Source organism: Amblyomma mixtum, chromosome 9, assembly GCF_055824585.1.
Source record: "Amblyomma mixtum isolate Tamu chromosome 9, ASM5582458v1, whole genome shotgun sequence".
Classification (NCBI taxonomy): domain Eukaryota; kingdom Metazoa; phylum Arthropoda; class Arachnida; order Ixodida; family Ixodidae; genus Amblyomma; species Amblyomma mixtum.
In genome coordinates, this window is record NC_143020.1 from 45064795 (window position 1) to 45080896 (window position 16102).

At 43.4% G+C, this 16102-nt stretch overlaps 1 protein-coding gene across 1 annotated transcript in view; it reads right to left on the reverse strand.

The window, feature by feature from the left end:
- Positions 1-16102, reverse strand: part of LOC149328873 (synaptotagmin-10-like) — a 101777-nt gene that overhangs the window by 6849 nt on the left and 78826 nt on the right. Inside the window, exons 5-8 of the mRNA XM_089559866.1 lie at positions 9725-9829; positions 8422-8640; positions 2904-3027; positions 1229-1400 (exon numbers count right to left, since the gene is read on the reverse strand). Of these exons, the coding sequence (XP_089415992.1) occupies positions 1229-1400; positions 2904-3027; positions 8422-8640; positions 9725-9829 (620 nt within the window). The remainder of the gene's footprint in view (positions 1-1228; positions 1401-2903; positions 3028-8421; positions 8641-9724; positions 9830-16102) is intronic.

Genomic DNA, 16102 nt, shown 5'->3' on the forward strand with positions numbered 1-16102 from the left:
GGGGAGTGGGTGCAGGAAGCGAAAACACAGAGCATGAGTCTTTCACGCTCGTCAACGTGTTTCGCTTTTGACGCAAAGCTCGACGATTAGCATGTGCCTGATCGGTACAACATTGCAGCGAAGTCGTTAAGAAAAATTTGTCTCCCGCAAACATGTTTTCATTGTTAGCCTGGTCTGCCTGTTGGCCTTTCCACACCAAGCGGAGCGTTCTGGTAGAAAACCAACGAGCACATTGAATGCTATAGTGGTGGTGAGCTCATGCAAACGCTGAAGCGGTTGCACAGTATGCTCTTTCTCAAACCACATGCCCTTAGCACACTTCTAGGTTTCATAACGCGCTCCGGTCGACCATTAAAATTACATGAAAAATTCAGATTACACATTCCTTGTATTTGCGAATTTCTATCCGTGTACTATGGCGATTTAACTTGACTAGATTTTCGCAGTTGTTACTTTTGTATCTTTTGTCGGAAGTAATTTGCGTGCGTGTTTATTTACCATGGAGCCATTGAATTATCATATTACTTCTGTCGTTTTTGTGCATCTGTTTCCTTACTGGGTATTTGGTAAACTAACACGGGCGTGTCATTTCTAGAGCTTGCTGACTTTGATCCATGCCAATGCAGTGACGCCTACTCACTAGTTATTAGTTTGAAAAAAAGAAAGGTGAGTGCCGCTACAATGCGCTTGCAACTTCAGCCCTTCTCCTGTCTTGAATAAAGTAAACCTGGAACTGAAATGTGCAGAGAACTGCAACCGACCAGCTGAAATTTTTGGTCTTATGTGCGGTGACAGCGCGCTGAGTGATGACCAGGCACAACCAATTCCCCTCTGAATTTAATAGATTATGTATGCGGCACCAATCGACCGCTAATATACATGTATATTAGCCCTCCTCTCTGGCCACAGAAGATACGGAGCCGGCACCTAGGAGTTATGGTATGCGTGTACTGGAGTGCGTCGCTGGTGAGAGGGAACCTTCGAATATCAATCGTCAATTACTTCCTCACCTGTATATCTATGTCCGTTTACGATCGATTAGATGTGTTACTGATAGCTTTTCAAATCTTAGTAATTGCAGAAAATATCAAAGTGTATGCGTAATCCGGCTTACTATGTATTCTGCCACAGATAAAGATTAACGAGGACGACATGAAATCCTTGCCATTAGAAGGTGTTGTGTAAGCCGAATTCCGCAACCCCCCCTGAAAAGATGGGCCGTACTCACCGGTCATAGTCGACAACCTTCACTGCGAGGTTGACGTCATCGACGTTCTCGGGGGGTACGTCGAAGACGAGAGCCTCGTTGAACACTGGGTTGAGCGTGGACTTTTTCACGCTCGTCTTTTTCTTCTTGATCCGCTTTCCTTCGCAGACGAGTATGACTTTGATGTACGGGTCTGCGTCACATAGAGCAGCGGAGGAAAAGAAGGCCCGTATGATAATCGTAAGGAGGCCACGGCAAGATGGGTAATTACATTTACCTCGCTTTTAAAATTTCTCAATGTAGCTTCTCAGCAGAGCGTTTTTGGGTATTACTTACTCATAAGCATCTAGAATTTGGGTCATTGGAAAACTGTTCTTAATAGTAACTTCTTTCGTTATATTTCTTTCGTAACAGTATTTACTTTATAGTAATTTGAGCTGCCTCAACAATGCCACCGCTCCGCTTACGCTGACTTAATTCTGTTCGAAATTTCCCTGTGCCTAGCTGCATTTAATGAAAAGCTCAATGTTTCTTTTCTGGTTGAATGAAGAGTTTGTTTTGGAACTGTACAACTTTAGTCGTATTGCAAAATAATTACGCGCTAATACTGTCGCTTGTAACAAATTTCGAGAAGTCGAAAGAGTGGGTGCAATATGGTGAAAACAGCCAGCTCCTCGATTACTGCAGCCCATGGGCCAAAGCACAATCTCAAATTAATCAGCGCTGAGTAATTATGACCAAGAGTGGAGGTTGCCTATTTCATCCCCCTTACGTGTATGGTATACCTGCAAGTGAACCAAAAGAGCTAAGAGATAAAATGATTCATTTAAGCATCAGGCAGCTACGCTACGATTAGTGGGCAACATTCAGAAATGCCTGCGTATTCGTGGCTAGAGATCAAGCTACAATATAAAAATTCAGTGGTACTGTCTAGATAGCAACCTACTTGTGACGTAGACTCTGTGACGCCGAAAATTCTGTTGTTTTCAAGTACATTCTAAGTTGCCTTAATGGACTGCTGTAAAAGACCTGCCTGTTGTGGCAGGAACTTTTGAGAAAAACTTGTGCTCACATTTAAGTTTTCAAGCCAATTGCTGTGATGCAGTAGCCTGCGGAATATTTCTTAACGGCAAAATTTTGCTGCCTGCACGTAACCTTAAGTCATGCTCAACACACCAAGAATCCTACACTGTGTGCTAAATATTTAGTGCGATATTAGCCATTTTTCTTCCAATAGATTGAGTCTTCCTTGACAGCATGGAAGCAAGTACACAATTGCTGCCGCTTAGCGGTAGAGTTTCAAAAGCTCAAACCCTGAAATTCTCATAAATAATTCTAAAGAAAACCTCAGTCGCGTTCTATTCAAATGCCCAGAGGACCAGCCACATCTGAGCTTCGAAATCTCGAATCAATCTCACTGGGAAACTGCGTTGCTCAGCCCTTACCTGGAGGGCCCAACTGGGAGTGGGGTGGGTCCTGGAGGTCTCAATGAAACACGGACTTCAGGCCTCCTAGCTCTGTCGAGAGGGCCAGAAATCTGTCTATCCTTTATCCCTTACCTCTGCCCTCTTTATCTTAAGATAATTAACAATTTGTTCATCCTCCTCCCCACTGAAACTTTAAGCTGTATCAACGCACTGAAAAACATTGCCGTCTCCCCAGTGTTCTATTCCGTGGCGGGGATGAAGTTACATACCTGATGAGCCGCTGATGTCCATAGGTTTGAGATTTCGGGCTTTGATAACAGTAACTGTAAGCCTTCCGGCTGTTGGCAGGTAGCACAGCGACAGCATCACTTCTCCCAGCTTGTCCATTTTTTCCTGCAAAGAAAAAGAAGGTTCCAATAACTTAAAGGGAAGCTGAAACGGTTTTTTGAGAATTCGAGGTTATTCAAGAATTCGAATATATAAAGCATCTAGATAAAGCATGAAAAGTATTTTTGCATTACCATTTAAAATGGTGTCATAATCATCGAATAAAACCGCAACGATGTTTAGGCTTCTTCTCACTACGTTGAAGGAGTGCGGGGAAACTCGGCAGTGATGTCATTGTTGCCGATATTTCAGATGTCCGCTGCTTACGCCTGCATGCTGCTGTGTGTCGTCAGATGGCGGCCAAACAATGCATCGTCAGCTTCACCTTCAATGGTGTCGGTTTTCTTTCATGGAATAACCATTTCTTCCCTGGAAACGCACTGCTGTCATGTGTGACGTCATTATCGGGGCCTTTGCTCGTCGCTGTGCACTTCAGCGAAGCCTGAACGCCGATGACGACTTTATTCTGCGATTACGCCACCATTTCAAAGGCAAGAGGAAAACGATTTAGGAGGCTTTACCAGCACATTTCGCACATTCGGCAACCTTAAACTCATCGAATTCTAAAACCGCTTCAGTAGCCCTTTAAGCATCGTTAAGGTGATCACTACGAAAAGAAAGATGGCCTACTTAAATGCAAAAACTTAAACATCAATTTGTTACGGCTAACGTATTAAGCGCGAACTCAAGGCATTATTTCCTACTTAAGGGATTTATAGCTGAAATCTAAAGGGTTCGCTATCTGTAGGCGCATTGAGTAGTGATAATCATCGCAGTAGAAGTAGAAATAATAGGAATAAGGATAAAATGAGAAGTACTACTGTGTTGATAGGAGCAGAAAAAGTATTATTGTACTGCTAGTGGTAGCAGTATGTTTAAAGAACTAATCATTTAGAATAACCGCAGTACATATATGCGCACGAAGGACAGGGCGATAGGTTCCTTATCGCTACAATTCGCCAGTATAATTTGTATAACAACGGCACCACTGCTATTTGTTTAGGTTTCCGTACTTACACCTTAATGCCTAAGCAAGGTTCGAAACACTTTCTAAGGTCTCATTTTCATCATCAGTGTGACTACCCCCCCCCCTCGCCCCCCTGCAGGACGAAAGCCCCATTCATGTCTTTCCAATTAACCCTGTCCTCTGTCGACCACGAGCACTTTATCCGAGCAGGCTTCTTAGTATCATTTTTCCAGGTACATTTCTGCCGACCTTCTCTTGGAATCCAGTCCGTTACCCTAACGACCATCAGACATCTTTCCTTCGCCTTGGACGCCCTGACGAATCCGATATGTTCTTGATTTCAATTCGGATGGCATTATGCCGTGTTTTTCCCTTAAGAACATTCCTGTCTTCCTCCCTCTTAACGTGACAAATGCCGTTTTACATTCCGTGGTTCGCAGTGAAGTCCGCAGTTTAAGTTTAAGCCTTTTCACTAGCTACCATGCCTCTCCCTGAGTGGTGGGCACTCGAACGATTCAGCTGTTATGTTTTCTTTTTCTTGAGAGATATTGGTTAACTGCAATACCCAGCCTGAAAGTACAGGTGCCCACAAAGGTTTTCGGAATACGGAACTTGCAACAAAGCGTGATTATTGGTGGTGGTGAAAAACTTTAATATTCAAAGATAGTTTGAGGGACAAAAAACCCTGCTGCATGGTCGGTATCCTTAGTCCGGAACACCCCACGACGAGGCCCCGTCTCGCGCCCGCTTGACCAGAGCCCTTTGAGACTCCAGTGTGGATCAGTTGAGGAGGGCAGTCTCCCATGCCTCTCGGATGGGGGTGGAGGAAGGGGGAAGGTGAGGATTCTGAGTACATGCCCACACCATCTGAAAGATATCGCAGATCTCTCCAGAGTGCGGGCAGCGCCCATCTGTGTTCGGATCGAAGTGTTTTGCTATGGCAGGACAGAGAAGGGTTCCTGTCTGCAGGCGCCGCAGAGTTCGCTCCTCCGCCTTACTCAGCCCCTTGGCAGGTACTGGGTAGAGACGGTGGCTGTCGCAATAATGAATTAGGATTTCGCGAAACCGCAGAAGCGGTTTATGAGCTTCTGAGCCAGGAGAGCTAGGATTAGGAGCCCGGTGTGTGAGCGCTCGGGCGGCCGCATCAGCGGCCTCATTGCCTCGTAGACCCTGGTGGCCAGGAGCCCAGATCACTTGTGTGTGAGTTGGATCGGCGGGAGCGTGTCTTAGAATTTGGGAGGCAAGAGGTGATATTTCGCCTGCAAGATGATGTTCACAGGCCCGGCGAGAGTCTTTGATAACCGTTCTCGATTTTGGATCGATTGGGCAGCCTAAGCACGCAGCCATGAAGTGAACTGTTTGCTTGGCAGTTCACAGTGAGACTTGGAGAATGCATCCCTCAGTGCTTGGCAGCACTTCTAGGCAGCGAGGAAATTTGTTTTTCGTGATATGGGTGCTCCGAAAACTTTTGTGGGCATCTGTAACTTCTTAATGCGCTCTATCCCATTGTTATCTCAATTAAAATCTTCTGGTACAGATTGCCGACGCTACCTGCCAAAAAGGTTTACTCCACTTCAAAAGGTAGACGGGGTCTGAGGAAAAAAAAACAGCTCAATTATAGAGCCATAATCTCGAAAAGCGCCGGATCGGAGAGAATCGGTAGCAGAAGAAAGAAATTTTGTGACTTAACCAAACCCTATTTCTTTCCCTGCATGCTTCATTTGCGTTTCCTGCTGCTTTCATCGCAATTGCCGCGAATTCGCCTCCTAGCACTTGCTTCATTATACTCCTTCCTACAAGAGATCGAATGGTACTTTTCACGTCAATATGTCCTCAGTAGAACGCGCTTTTCAGTCTGAATGGTATGCGGCACTCTGAGTATGGTTGTCGGAGAGAAAAACCTGAAAGCACGCCTCCACACCGCGTTGAATAACTACTTGTCTCTAATTTTTCACAAACTGCTCAGGGGCGAATACGATTACATTTTTTAGCGAACAAATTTTTTTCTTTGCCTGGGTCTTAGTTCAGTGGAGGCCTTCGATTTGGTATTTCATGCAACTCGTACTAGTTCCACAAAACTGGAGGAAATGCCGAATTCTGCTAACTGGAGTGGTACTGATTATGTCATATTTTATCGCTGCTAGCAAAGCTTTTATATTTGCTTTTGAATGTGTGCATATCATATAGCAGTATATAAACCTATATAAAGCGACTGCTCCTGTGAAGCGGCGGTCCCGCGTTCGGACCCCGGACCAGGACGAATTTTTCGTTAACTGCGAAGTTTCTGAGAAAACTGTATAGCTTTCTTTTGTAGCCGTCTGGCTGCGCTTACGTGGACGTCAATGAGTAATTGCTCCCTTATTATATAAACCTAAAGATATGGTTCCTTCAGGCTTCTTCAATTTGAACAATGGACGATTAATTATGTTTAATTATGGGCCTCACCTGCGTGCTCGCCCGATAAAAAACTGGTAGAACCAACGGACATGACAACCTTGAAGTGCACAAAGGGAAAAAGCTATACCAGCATTTTCTTTCGTGACAGGCAGCCTTCAGCTCGCCACGCCTAGTAATAAGGTTTCACTGAGAAAGTGCGCACCGACAAAAGTTATGACACGTTCGCTGGCTTTCGCTTTCGCGTGCAGCCCAGAGGCATCCACATTATTACCATGAATAAGCGCCGGGCGTGTCTGCGTGCCTGGCATGAATAATTAGCGTTGATAAAGACGCGGACACGGGTTCGCTAATTTGCGGCGCAGGTCCTAGTTATGCTACCTGCATCACACAGCGCGACTGTCTTCCCATCGTGGCACTTCACATGGAAGGGTTGATACCTCGGCACTCTATGGAAGAAAGCTAAAACTGAACCGACGCAAGAAAACCTGCAGTGGTAACTAGCATCGCACCCGAGATAGACCCTTCACATTTATTCAATAGAATGGTACAACGCAATCAGTATCATCCTTCAATGAAGGCACAAAGAAACAACTTCCAATATTTCTTGAAAACAGAACAAATGACTGAAGGAATCTGAAAGATCTATGCTTTAGTAAAACACGTTTTTGGGCAAGTTGGTAACATTCTTGTTTCATATTGCAGCGAAGAAGCACACACACACAGAGAAGGAACACGCAAAAAAACACGGACGAACGCTGCACTCACAACTGGTTTACTGCGAAAAGATTTCGAGCTTAAAATGGCTCACGCATCTGCGAACTACAGAAATAAAACCATAACAAACACGTGCTAAGAACACGGCTAGGGGAGCACCAAAGGAATTTAAATAACAAAGAGAATGTGCACTTTTTTAGGCACTGCCAGTCATGCGTGACATGTTCGCCACGTTTCGATAGTGTTCGAATCCTAGGCAGAAGCAAGTATAAAACGGCACGTGAACTCCTGGAGGCCTTTCACATACAGGAAAAAGCAGATTGCTGCATTAGTGATGCATCCTTTTTTTGTACGCTTCGGAATTCAACCTTTTTGCGGCAATATGATAAGATGTTATTTCTTGGCACGTGTTTGTTATGGTTTTCTTTTTGTATTGCGCAGATGCGTGAGCCATTTTAAGCTCGAAATCTTTTCGCAGTAAACCAGTTGTGAGTGCAGCGATCGTCCGTGTTTTTAGCGTGTTCCTTCTCTGTGTGTGCGTGCTTCTTCGCTGCAATATGAATCAAAAATCTATGCTTTGCTCATGACATGCATCAGCGTAAGAGCCAGAATTCTTGAGTACTTGAAGAAATATTTCATAGATATGGTTTTCTTTTGGATCTCGAAGCTCCACATTGAAGTATATCCTGTAAGTTATTACATTAAACAGTTTGTGACAGTGAGATCACGTTCCCCATCAATTTTACTGGAGAGTTTCACTCCGTTAATGCAGATCGGCCACCTAAAAGTAACTAGCCGACTGGGTCACAATACTGACTCCCTGTTTAGCTAATGCAGTTGCTTTTTCTGGATGCTCTTCTCGTTGCCGTAATGTTGTATTTCCTTTTGATTTTTTAAAATTTGTTGCAAAATATTTTACCAAATTCATGAATTAAGCATGAAACAATGCTAAATTGTAACGAAGTAGAAAATAATATTTACTTTGCGAAAGAATCATTAGCTACATCTGAATGCTCTTCGCTTCTAGTATAGCAAACCTTTTTACAGAAGACGATTTACGTGAATTTACGCATTCTAACATTCCTCTTTGTGAAAAATGTCTCCATGCACAAAACTACTAGCTCTGTCTTTATTATAACAGCGTGACACTTTTCACACCTGCCACTACTTTCCAAATGCTCCTTGCAAAACTTTATAGCGTGAAATTAGGAATCTGGGGTTCAGGTACACATCCACAGCACGGTATTTCAAGCGTCACAACCTGCGACGAGAAAAAGCACTGTAAACGAATTGAACTAACTAAAAACACTAATCGTGCTCACCTGTGGGACGCCCACGATGTCCATAGTGTATTCCAGCTCGTGCCCTAGGTCACACAGCTCGTGCAGGTGCTTCACGATCACGTGACCGATGAGGTCATTGCGCGAGAAGCGGTCGAAGTCGTAGACAGAGAACTGCAGGGTTCTCTGCCGGAGTTCCTCATAGGGCATGGCGAAGACGAATGACTCGTTGAACACCGGGTTCAGATTCTTGCGATGAACCTGAGGTACGGGACATGAAAGTTCGGCACTTTTCTCATTTCTAGTTCAGTGCACAAGATAATTAAAATAAAATTATATACGTGGTATATTGTATATACGCCTTCTCTCCCCATTACAGCAGCAGGCAGATGGAATTAATTTTTTGTTTTAAAGTGAACGTCACATACTCTGTTCTCAATCTTGCCTGAGTGATTAAGCTTCATGTTTATTTCAAAAACGCAGCATTTTCTCCACCGCCTTTATTGGCAGAAACAAAAGTGGACGCCTTGTAAAAGAATCAAAGAATACTCCTGGACGTTTCATGTAAAAAAACTAATACCGCAAAAAAAAACGCAGCACATAAGGCAACCGTTCTTATGCCAGAGCACGCACGTCCATGCTTTATTTCACCGCGACATAACTATCTTGTATACTACGGCATTCCCCGATATCATATTTTCTAGCAACCAGCAATATGAGATCGGAGACAGGAAAGATAAAATATACCGAGGAGCTTGCACTGCATAACCTAAACATTTTTTGCTATAGCCTACTATGCAGCTGCCTCTATTTTCAAGTGTATGACTAGTAATGTATAGATTCAGTCAATTTGATACAGGATGGTCATTTTGCGGCACTACAGGAAGACACAGACTATAAAAACATGACAGCGGTAACTTTAAGCAACGTTTCATTCGAAGAAAATGTACATTTCTAAAGCGCGAAAAACAAAGGCATGACCATGCGGTAAATTATGGGATAGATTTGTATCTAGCAAATAGGGGCCTAATGCCCGAGTTGTGTTCAGTTATTTCTAAAAAAAAATCACCACCCTCCTCGTACAATACAGAAGAATACCGCGCTTGCCAAGATAATGCTTATATGAGAATCACCGTGTGCTTAGCGCGTTTTGATGAAATAAGCAAATGTTGATTATTTGCTCTCTTCTTGGCTTGCTCTTGGGATGTGTACAAACCAAGACGCCAATATAAAATGGTGGTACGATTCTAGAAACTAGTTAGCACACATGTGATCTGCCGGAAAAAAAATGTTTAAGACAAACCACATCTTCGAAGCACCAGCACAGTTTGAATCATTTGCTTACGCGAGTTTGGAACTTCTTCCGCCGCTCAGGAAGAAGGTAAAGCTTGATGTAGGGATCTGACGAGCCCAGGAAGTCCTTGGAAGGCAAATCTTTGGCCTGGATGATCTAGAAGGAAAGAAAAAAAAATGAGTCAAGTTTTGTCACAATGAAAACTGGAAAGCTTTCAAAGAAACACCCGTAACTTGTGAGATTCGTGATGACGTCTTATTTGTGGCTGCAAAAACTTGTATGCCAGTATATCTGTTCAGTTCTAAACGCCTTTACTCTTGAATTACTAGGTGGAATGATTCCCCCAATAAAAGATAAAGGGCATTTGACATTTATTTTCGCATATGTCGGTGAATCTTACATTCTGTGTTCTAATTTAAGCAATAATAAGGTACGTGCTACTCTGCCAGGTGCACTTGTGCAAAATTACAAGCTAATTTCGGCTGCCGACCCTTTTCTTATTTTCCCATCCTGCTTATCATTAACAATATCAGAATATAGAGCTTCAAAATAGAACAATTTTGCAGTGAAACATCGCCCTGCTAGTAAAACTAGCGGAGAAGAAGTAGCAGATAAAGTATACCATTGCTAATCAGTATGAGTGAAGTTTCTGAGTAGTCTTTAATCCGCTTGTGAAATGAGCCAATATTGCCGAAAAAAGATTCTCAGAAAGAACACACAGTGGATCACTAGGCATTGATCATCGCTTTTCTAGTTTTCGACTTCTCACCTCTTGTCCCATTGTGACTCTATTTGCAAAGAGTGAAACTTGCTCAAGAAACAAACGAAACACTTTCCTTCTTGACGCAAGCTCAGAGCCGCCTGGCAAAGAAATTGCGCAAGACGCTCACTAATCTGCAGCTTCCTGCATAAAATAGCCTCCTTTCAGCAGTATTCTTGCTTTCCGCCACACAGAGGAGGAATAAATATAGAAAGCAAGACGCCATGAGGGCGACGACGTTCTGTCGCATTTGTTGGGCTAGTTTCTGCACTGCGTCTTCTACTCATCACGGCTCAGTAGCTCACATTGCCTCCTTATGGCATGCTTTCTTTGGGCCAAGAAGCCAAGGCAAATCAGTTGATGCGAGAAATCCGGCCTCAGACTCGGGTACCCATACATGAAGCTGACATTAGCGTTAAAGAAGTGAGAAAACAAAATAGAAAAGATGATCCTTGATAGAAGCCTCTGGAGGAAATGTTCGGCCACGCGAAAGACCTGAGTAGAGGACAACGACACATTGCCTCACGCGCCTGTTTAAGGTGTAGATTAATGACTGCACCTCCGGATCCTTTCACCCCGTCTACCGGTATTGGCGAGAACACTCTGTTGAGTAGCACTTGGAAAAGTACACAGAGCACTAGAGCGGAATGACGGAGGGTGGTAGGGAAAACGAAAGCAAGGACTTGGCCGTAGCTAAAAGCACATATATATAAGTTTGCTTCCCTGCATGGCATAATTTTTGCTTTTATAGAAGGCAGTGTTCGCAACCACCGGCGCGGAACGGATTCAGTTGAAGGCGCCGTACTGTCTCAGCGCAATGCCTTGAAGGCTTTCGGTCGAGCGTAACGGTGACGATAAGTGTAAGGGTAGCTGTAATACAAAACCTCACTGATCTATAAGAAGGCCAGTGGCCTTCATGGTTGGAACCTGTAAGGGCAATACAAGAGACAGTAGCCGGAACATCAACAGTTACAAAGGAACTTTTGAAGCACGGATATAAACTGCATGAAAAGAACCACGTGCTATGTAGCAGCTTAATCATTACTCCAAAACATTTCAAGATGTATGCGGAAATTCGCTCAGTCTCCTCATGAGGCGTGTATCACGATTCCGACATAACTCTGTGCATCGAAATAACTTACTCAATCGCTTAGTTTAATACAGTGCAGCTGTTAATGGCTCGTATTCTGATTGAATGGCATCGTTGGCGCCGATTCAGCAGAACACATGACTCTTACACATGTACTTCGCCATACTTTTGTCATGTTTGACAAAGGCATGCGTACACACCTAATCATGTGAACACGCTGAGCGTTCCCCATTTTCAGATGACTACCTCTTGTACGCAGGCCGCGTCCCCGGATGTCAGAAAACATCTGTTGTTATCGCTTAGGTGGCGCTGTCGTAGACGGCCGTGAAACGCATAAAACGCGCCTTGGATGCTCTCTGAGCGTCGGTCGGATTTACACACCTTATGGACACCCGGACAATACCGCGAAGGAAGACAATACGGAAATGGTGACAGGGGGCAGGATTACGGTACTCGTAAATTTCTTATTACAGGGCAAGTGTTTTGAACTCAAAGACCATGACGGTATTCGGTAAAGCAAACCGTAAACGTGTGTCACGGGCAGCAGGGCAGCGCCGTCACAGCAAAGTTCCAGCTGCTTAAGCGAGTCGATTTGTTAATTATAAATGAAGAGAAAGAAGAACAAGACAGTGTTTTTTAACAGGAGAAATGAACCCGAGCAACTCCGTTTTGATAGGTCATCAACTAGTGTCATAATGGTTCAATCATAGACAAGGCACATGTATTTTTATTTACTTGTCTCAGACAGCTTTTCTTTTTTTTGTTCCCTGTGGCCAAAAATGCGCTGGCAGAGTCATTTCCCCCGCTTTCTTTCCCTTTCGTTTTGGCGCGCCTACGGTATGCAATGTCGCAGTAGTCGCTCACATGCCACGTACGAGGGCAGCTGTAGTGAGCCTGACGTTGAGGGACGTCAGGAAGTTGACGCGTCTTTCGGGTTAGCAACGAGCGCCTTAACCATTGAGCCTCCGCGGCTGCCAAGGTAGAGGGCTCCCTGATGAATTATTAAAAGCAAAGTGCAATAGTTCCAAGACACATGTCAGTAACTTACTTTTGTCATGTGTTAGCTGCTCTCACGACGGGCTGTTGTCGTAGAGCGCGTGCATATTCCTTAATTAGAAAAGCACAAATCAGGAAGACACCACGTCAAGGGGGAATGTGGCCTACTAACAGAGGAAAAACCGTTTGTATTGTTGCTACTCTATATCTTGTACACTTATCTAAAATTCTTTGTAACCAGCCAAGGAGCTCTTAAATAATATTTACAATACACGCTTGCCAGAAACGAGAATGTTTTCAAATTCAGTGTGAATTTGTGTAGTTTTCTTGAACTGCGTCTTAATAAAGGGCAATTTCTCACACTACGCCGCCATACGTTTATACTGAATGAAAAATAGCAAGCTCTACGGCTCATGTAACCATAGGAAAAAGCGTTTTTGCGAAGGCACACCTTATATATCTTCAAGCTGTCAAGTTTCAATCTCTTATTTTTATCAATTCGAGTTCACTGTAATCCTCAAAGATTTCTTCCTTGTGATGCCTACTTTGATATTTATTCCACAAGGAAACTAAGGATTGTTATTAAAGAGAAGCGATAATTTTCTTCACAAAATCACGCCACTCATTAATGTAGAAATTCAAATTTGCTTCCATTAGATCCTCTAATGGATGAACAATGTAGCTGCTAGCAATTAGGGTTGATGATGCATGGATAATGGAGGCTGTATCGCAGCTGCGGTATTAAAGCAATGCTATGCGTGAATACCCCCAGTGCAGAGTAAATTTTATTCAGCGAGCCATTGCTGATTCGCCTTTATTTGAGTAAGTATTGATAAATAGTCACCTTTACCTACCCATTTATTTAGCTCACTATTTAGGCCACTATATATCAACACTTACTCAAATAAAGGCCAATCAGCAATAGCGCGCCGAATAAAATTTACTCCGCGCTGGGGGTATTCACGCACAGCATTGCTTTAATAACGTAGCTGCGATACAGCCTCCATTATTCATGCATCATCTAGCCTAATTGCTAGCAGCTACAGTGTTCATCAATTAGAGGATCTAATGGAAGCAAATTTAAATGTGTTCATTAAAGACTGGAGTGATTTTGTGAAGAAAATTATCGCTTCTCTATATGACCAATCCTTAGTTTCCCTGTGGAATAAATACCAAAGTAGTAATCACAAGGAAGAAGCTTTTGAGAATTACAGTGAACTTGAATTAATAAAAATAAGAGATTGAAACTTGAGAGCTTGAAGATATCTAAAGCGTGCCTTCGCAAAAATGCTTTTTCCTAATGGTGACATGGCTCATAGAGCTTGCTATTTTTCATTCCGTATAAACGTATGGACGTGTAGTGTAAGAAATTGCCCTTTATTAAGACGAAGTTCAAGAAAACGGTACAAATTCACACTGAATTTAAAAACATTCTCGCTTCCGGCAAGGGTGTACTGTAAATACTATTTAAGAGAAAAACTGGTTATCTGGTCGAAGGATGAGCTGCTTGGCTGGCTACAAATAATTTTAGATAACTGTACAAGGTATACAGTAGCAACAGTACAAACGGTTTTTCCTCTGTTAGTAGGTCACATGCCCCGCAGACGTGATGTCTTCCTGATTTGTGCTATTCTAATTAAGGCATCAGTGCGCGCTCACGAGAACAGCCCATCGTGAGAGCAGCTAACACATGAACTAAAAATACTGACATCTGTCTTAGAAACATTGCACTTTACTTTTAATAATTCATCAGGGAGCCCTTTACCTTGCCAGCCGCAGTGACTCAGTGGTTAAGGCACTCGTTGCTAATCCGAAAGACGCGTCAACTGTCGTTCACAAATGAGCTAGCGTCCCCCGAGGAAAAAAAGGACGAAAGAGCTCGCATTTACTAATAACTGCCCATTTAAAGCAGCTGTTCTTAATAGCATCATTGCCGGGCAATCGCTTTTACTCCGGCCAGAATCCGCGCCTTGATGCCAGGCCTAAAATTTCGGATAGTGTCGTTTTCTGTCCGTATTTTTTTTTATGAGGGAGCCTGGGATGCACGCATCAAGCGCCTCCTGCGTGCCAGAATGCGGGTAGGCTACCCGATTACCTAACCTGTCAGCGCGCACCTGTTCCTTCCACTGCTAGAATAGGATTCGGGCCTAGAAAACGACCCGTAGTGATGGTTCAATAATTAAGGAGCTCGTCTACCGACCCGTAGTAGCTGGGTTCAATTGCAACCGCGGCGGCATCGCTTCGATGAAGGTAGAACGGAAAATGCGCCCGTGTGCTGTGCGATGTCAGTGGACGTTAAAGATTCCCAGGTTGTCGAAATCATTCTGGAGACCCCAATACGGCACCTCTATCTTTCCTCTTTCACTCCCACCTTCCTCTCATCCCTTACGGCTCGGCTGAGGTCTCAGAGATATGCGAGACAGATACTGCACCATTTCCTTTCCTCAAAAACCAATTAATCTATATAAAAAACGTTGTTGTAGGAACGGTAGAGTAGGGGAGGGGATATACCTATTAGTTGTCTTTAGCTTCGTTTTCTTGATATTGAAGCTGATACAGGCCTCAGTACTGACGGACTGCGGGTACCGATTTCGGTTCGCTTCCTCACATGACGGGAAGACACGCTGGCCGCAAGAGAGCGGCTACAAGGCACCGCCTCGTAACCGAACTGTCTTGTGGTAGAGGATATGTGGTGTTTAACCCAAGATTTTTATAAAATATTTAAATTTAGTGTTTGTGAGTTCGAAGAGCGCTTTTTTCAGCATAGCATTATCAGTGGTGCAATACATCATAATACAGCTAAGATGTGCGAAATAGACAATGGTTAATATTGAATGGTTAAGCTTTTAACTATTACTCTTATGTACTAATTATTGAGAGGTGTGCAGCACATCATAAAAAACACTCATATCAGTTTATAGAATTTCGAAAACGCCGTTACCATTGGCACTGTGGACCAACAAATTTTGTCTATCTCGACGAGTTACGTGCAAGGTTGTCGAAAGTGCATGTATAGGTTTGGTTTATATGGTTTAACGTGGCAAAGCGGATAAGGCTATGAGAGACGCCATACTGAAGGACTTCGAAAAATTCTACAACCTGGGGTTCTTTAACCTGCACTGACATTGCACAGTACACGAAAATTGTGCAAAATCTTAGGTGGAGCACCGTGTTTATTAGACCACATTTTGTTAAACGGAAATAGTGATGCGTTGCAGTTTTACACCTTTGTGTCTCATCATGACTTTGTTAGATTATTGGGATTCAACAGTGTCAAGTGCACTACACGTACCTCCAATCAGTCACACCACGCTGTCACATCACCCCTGTGATGAACCATGAGCTAGCTTTTTTTAGTTTTTCCAATTTCATGCTACAAGTATTAAACAAAAATAGCGGCTATAAAGTGCTTACCTACACAGCCCTTAACAATTAGATTCTGAAAATATTTTGTAAAAAGCGGTAATTTCATTAATGATTTCAGGGCACGCGGGATGCATTACTTTGTGCGTTGTGCAGCGTCATTGCGTTCCGCAGCATTCGCTTCTTTTTTTCAGTAGAAGATAACCTCATCAGTGATTTC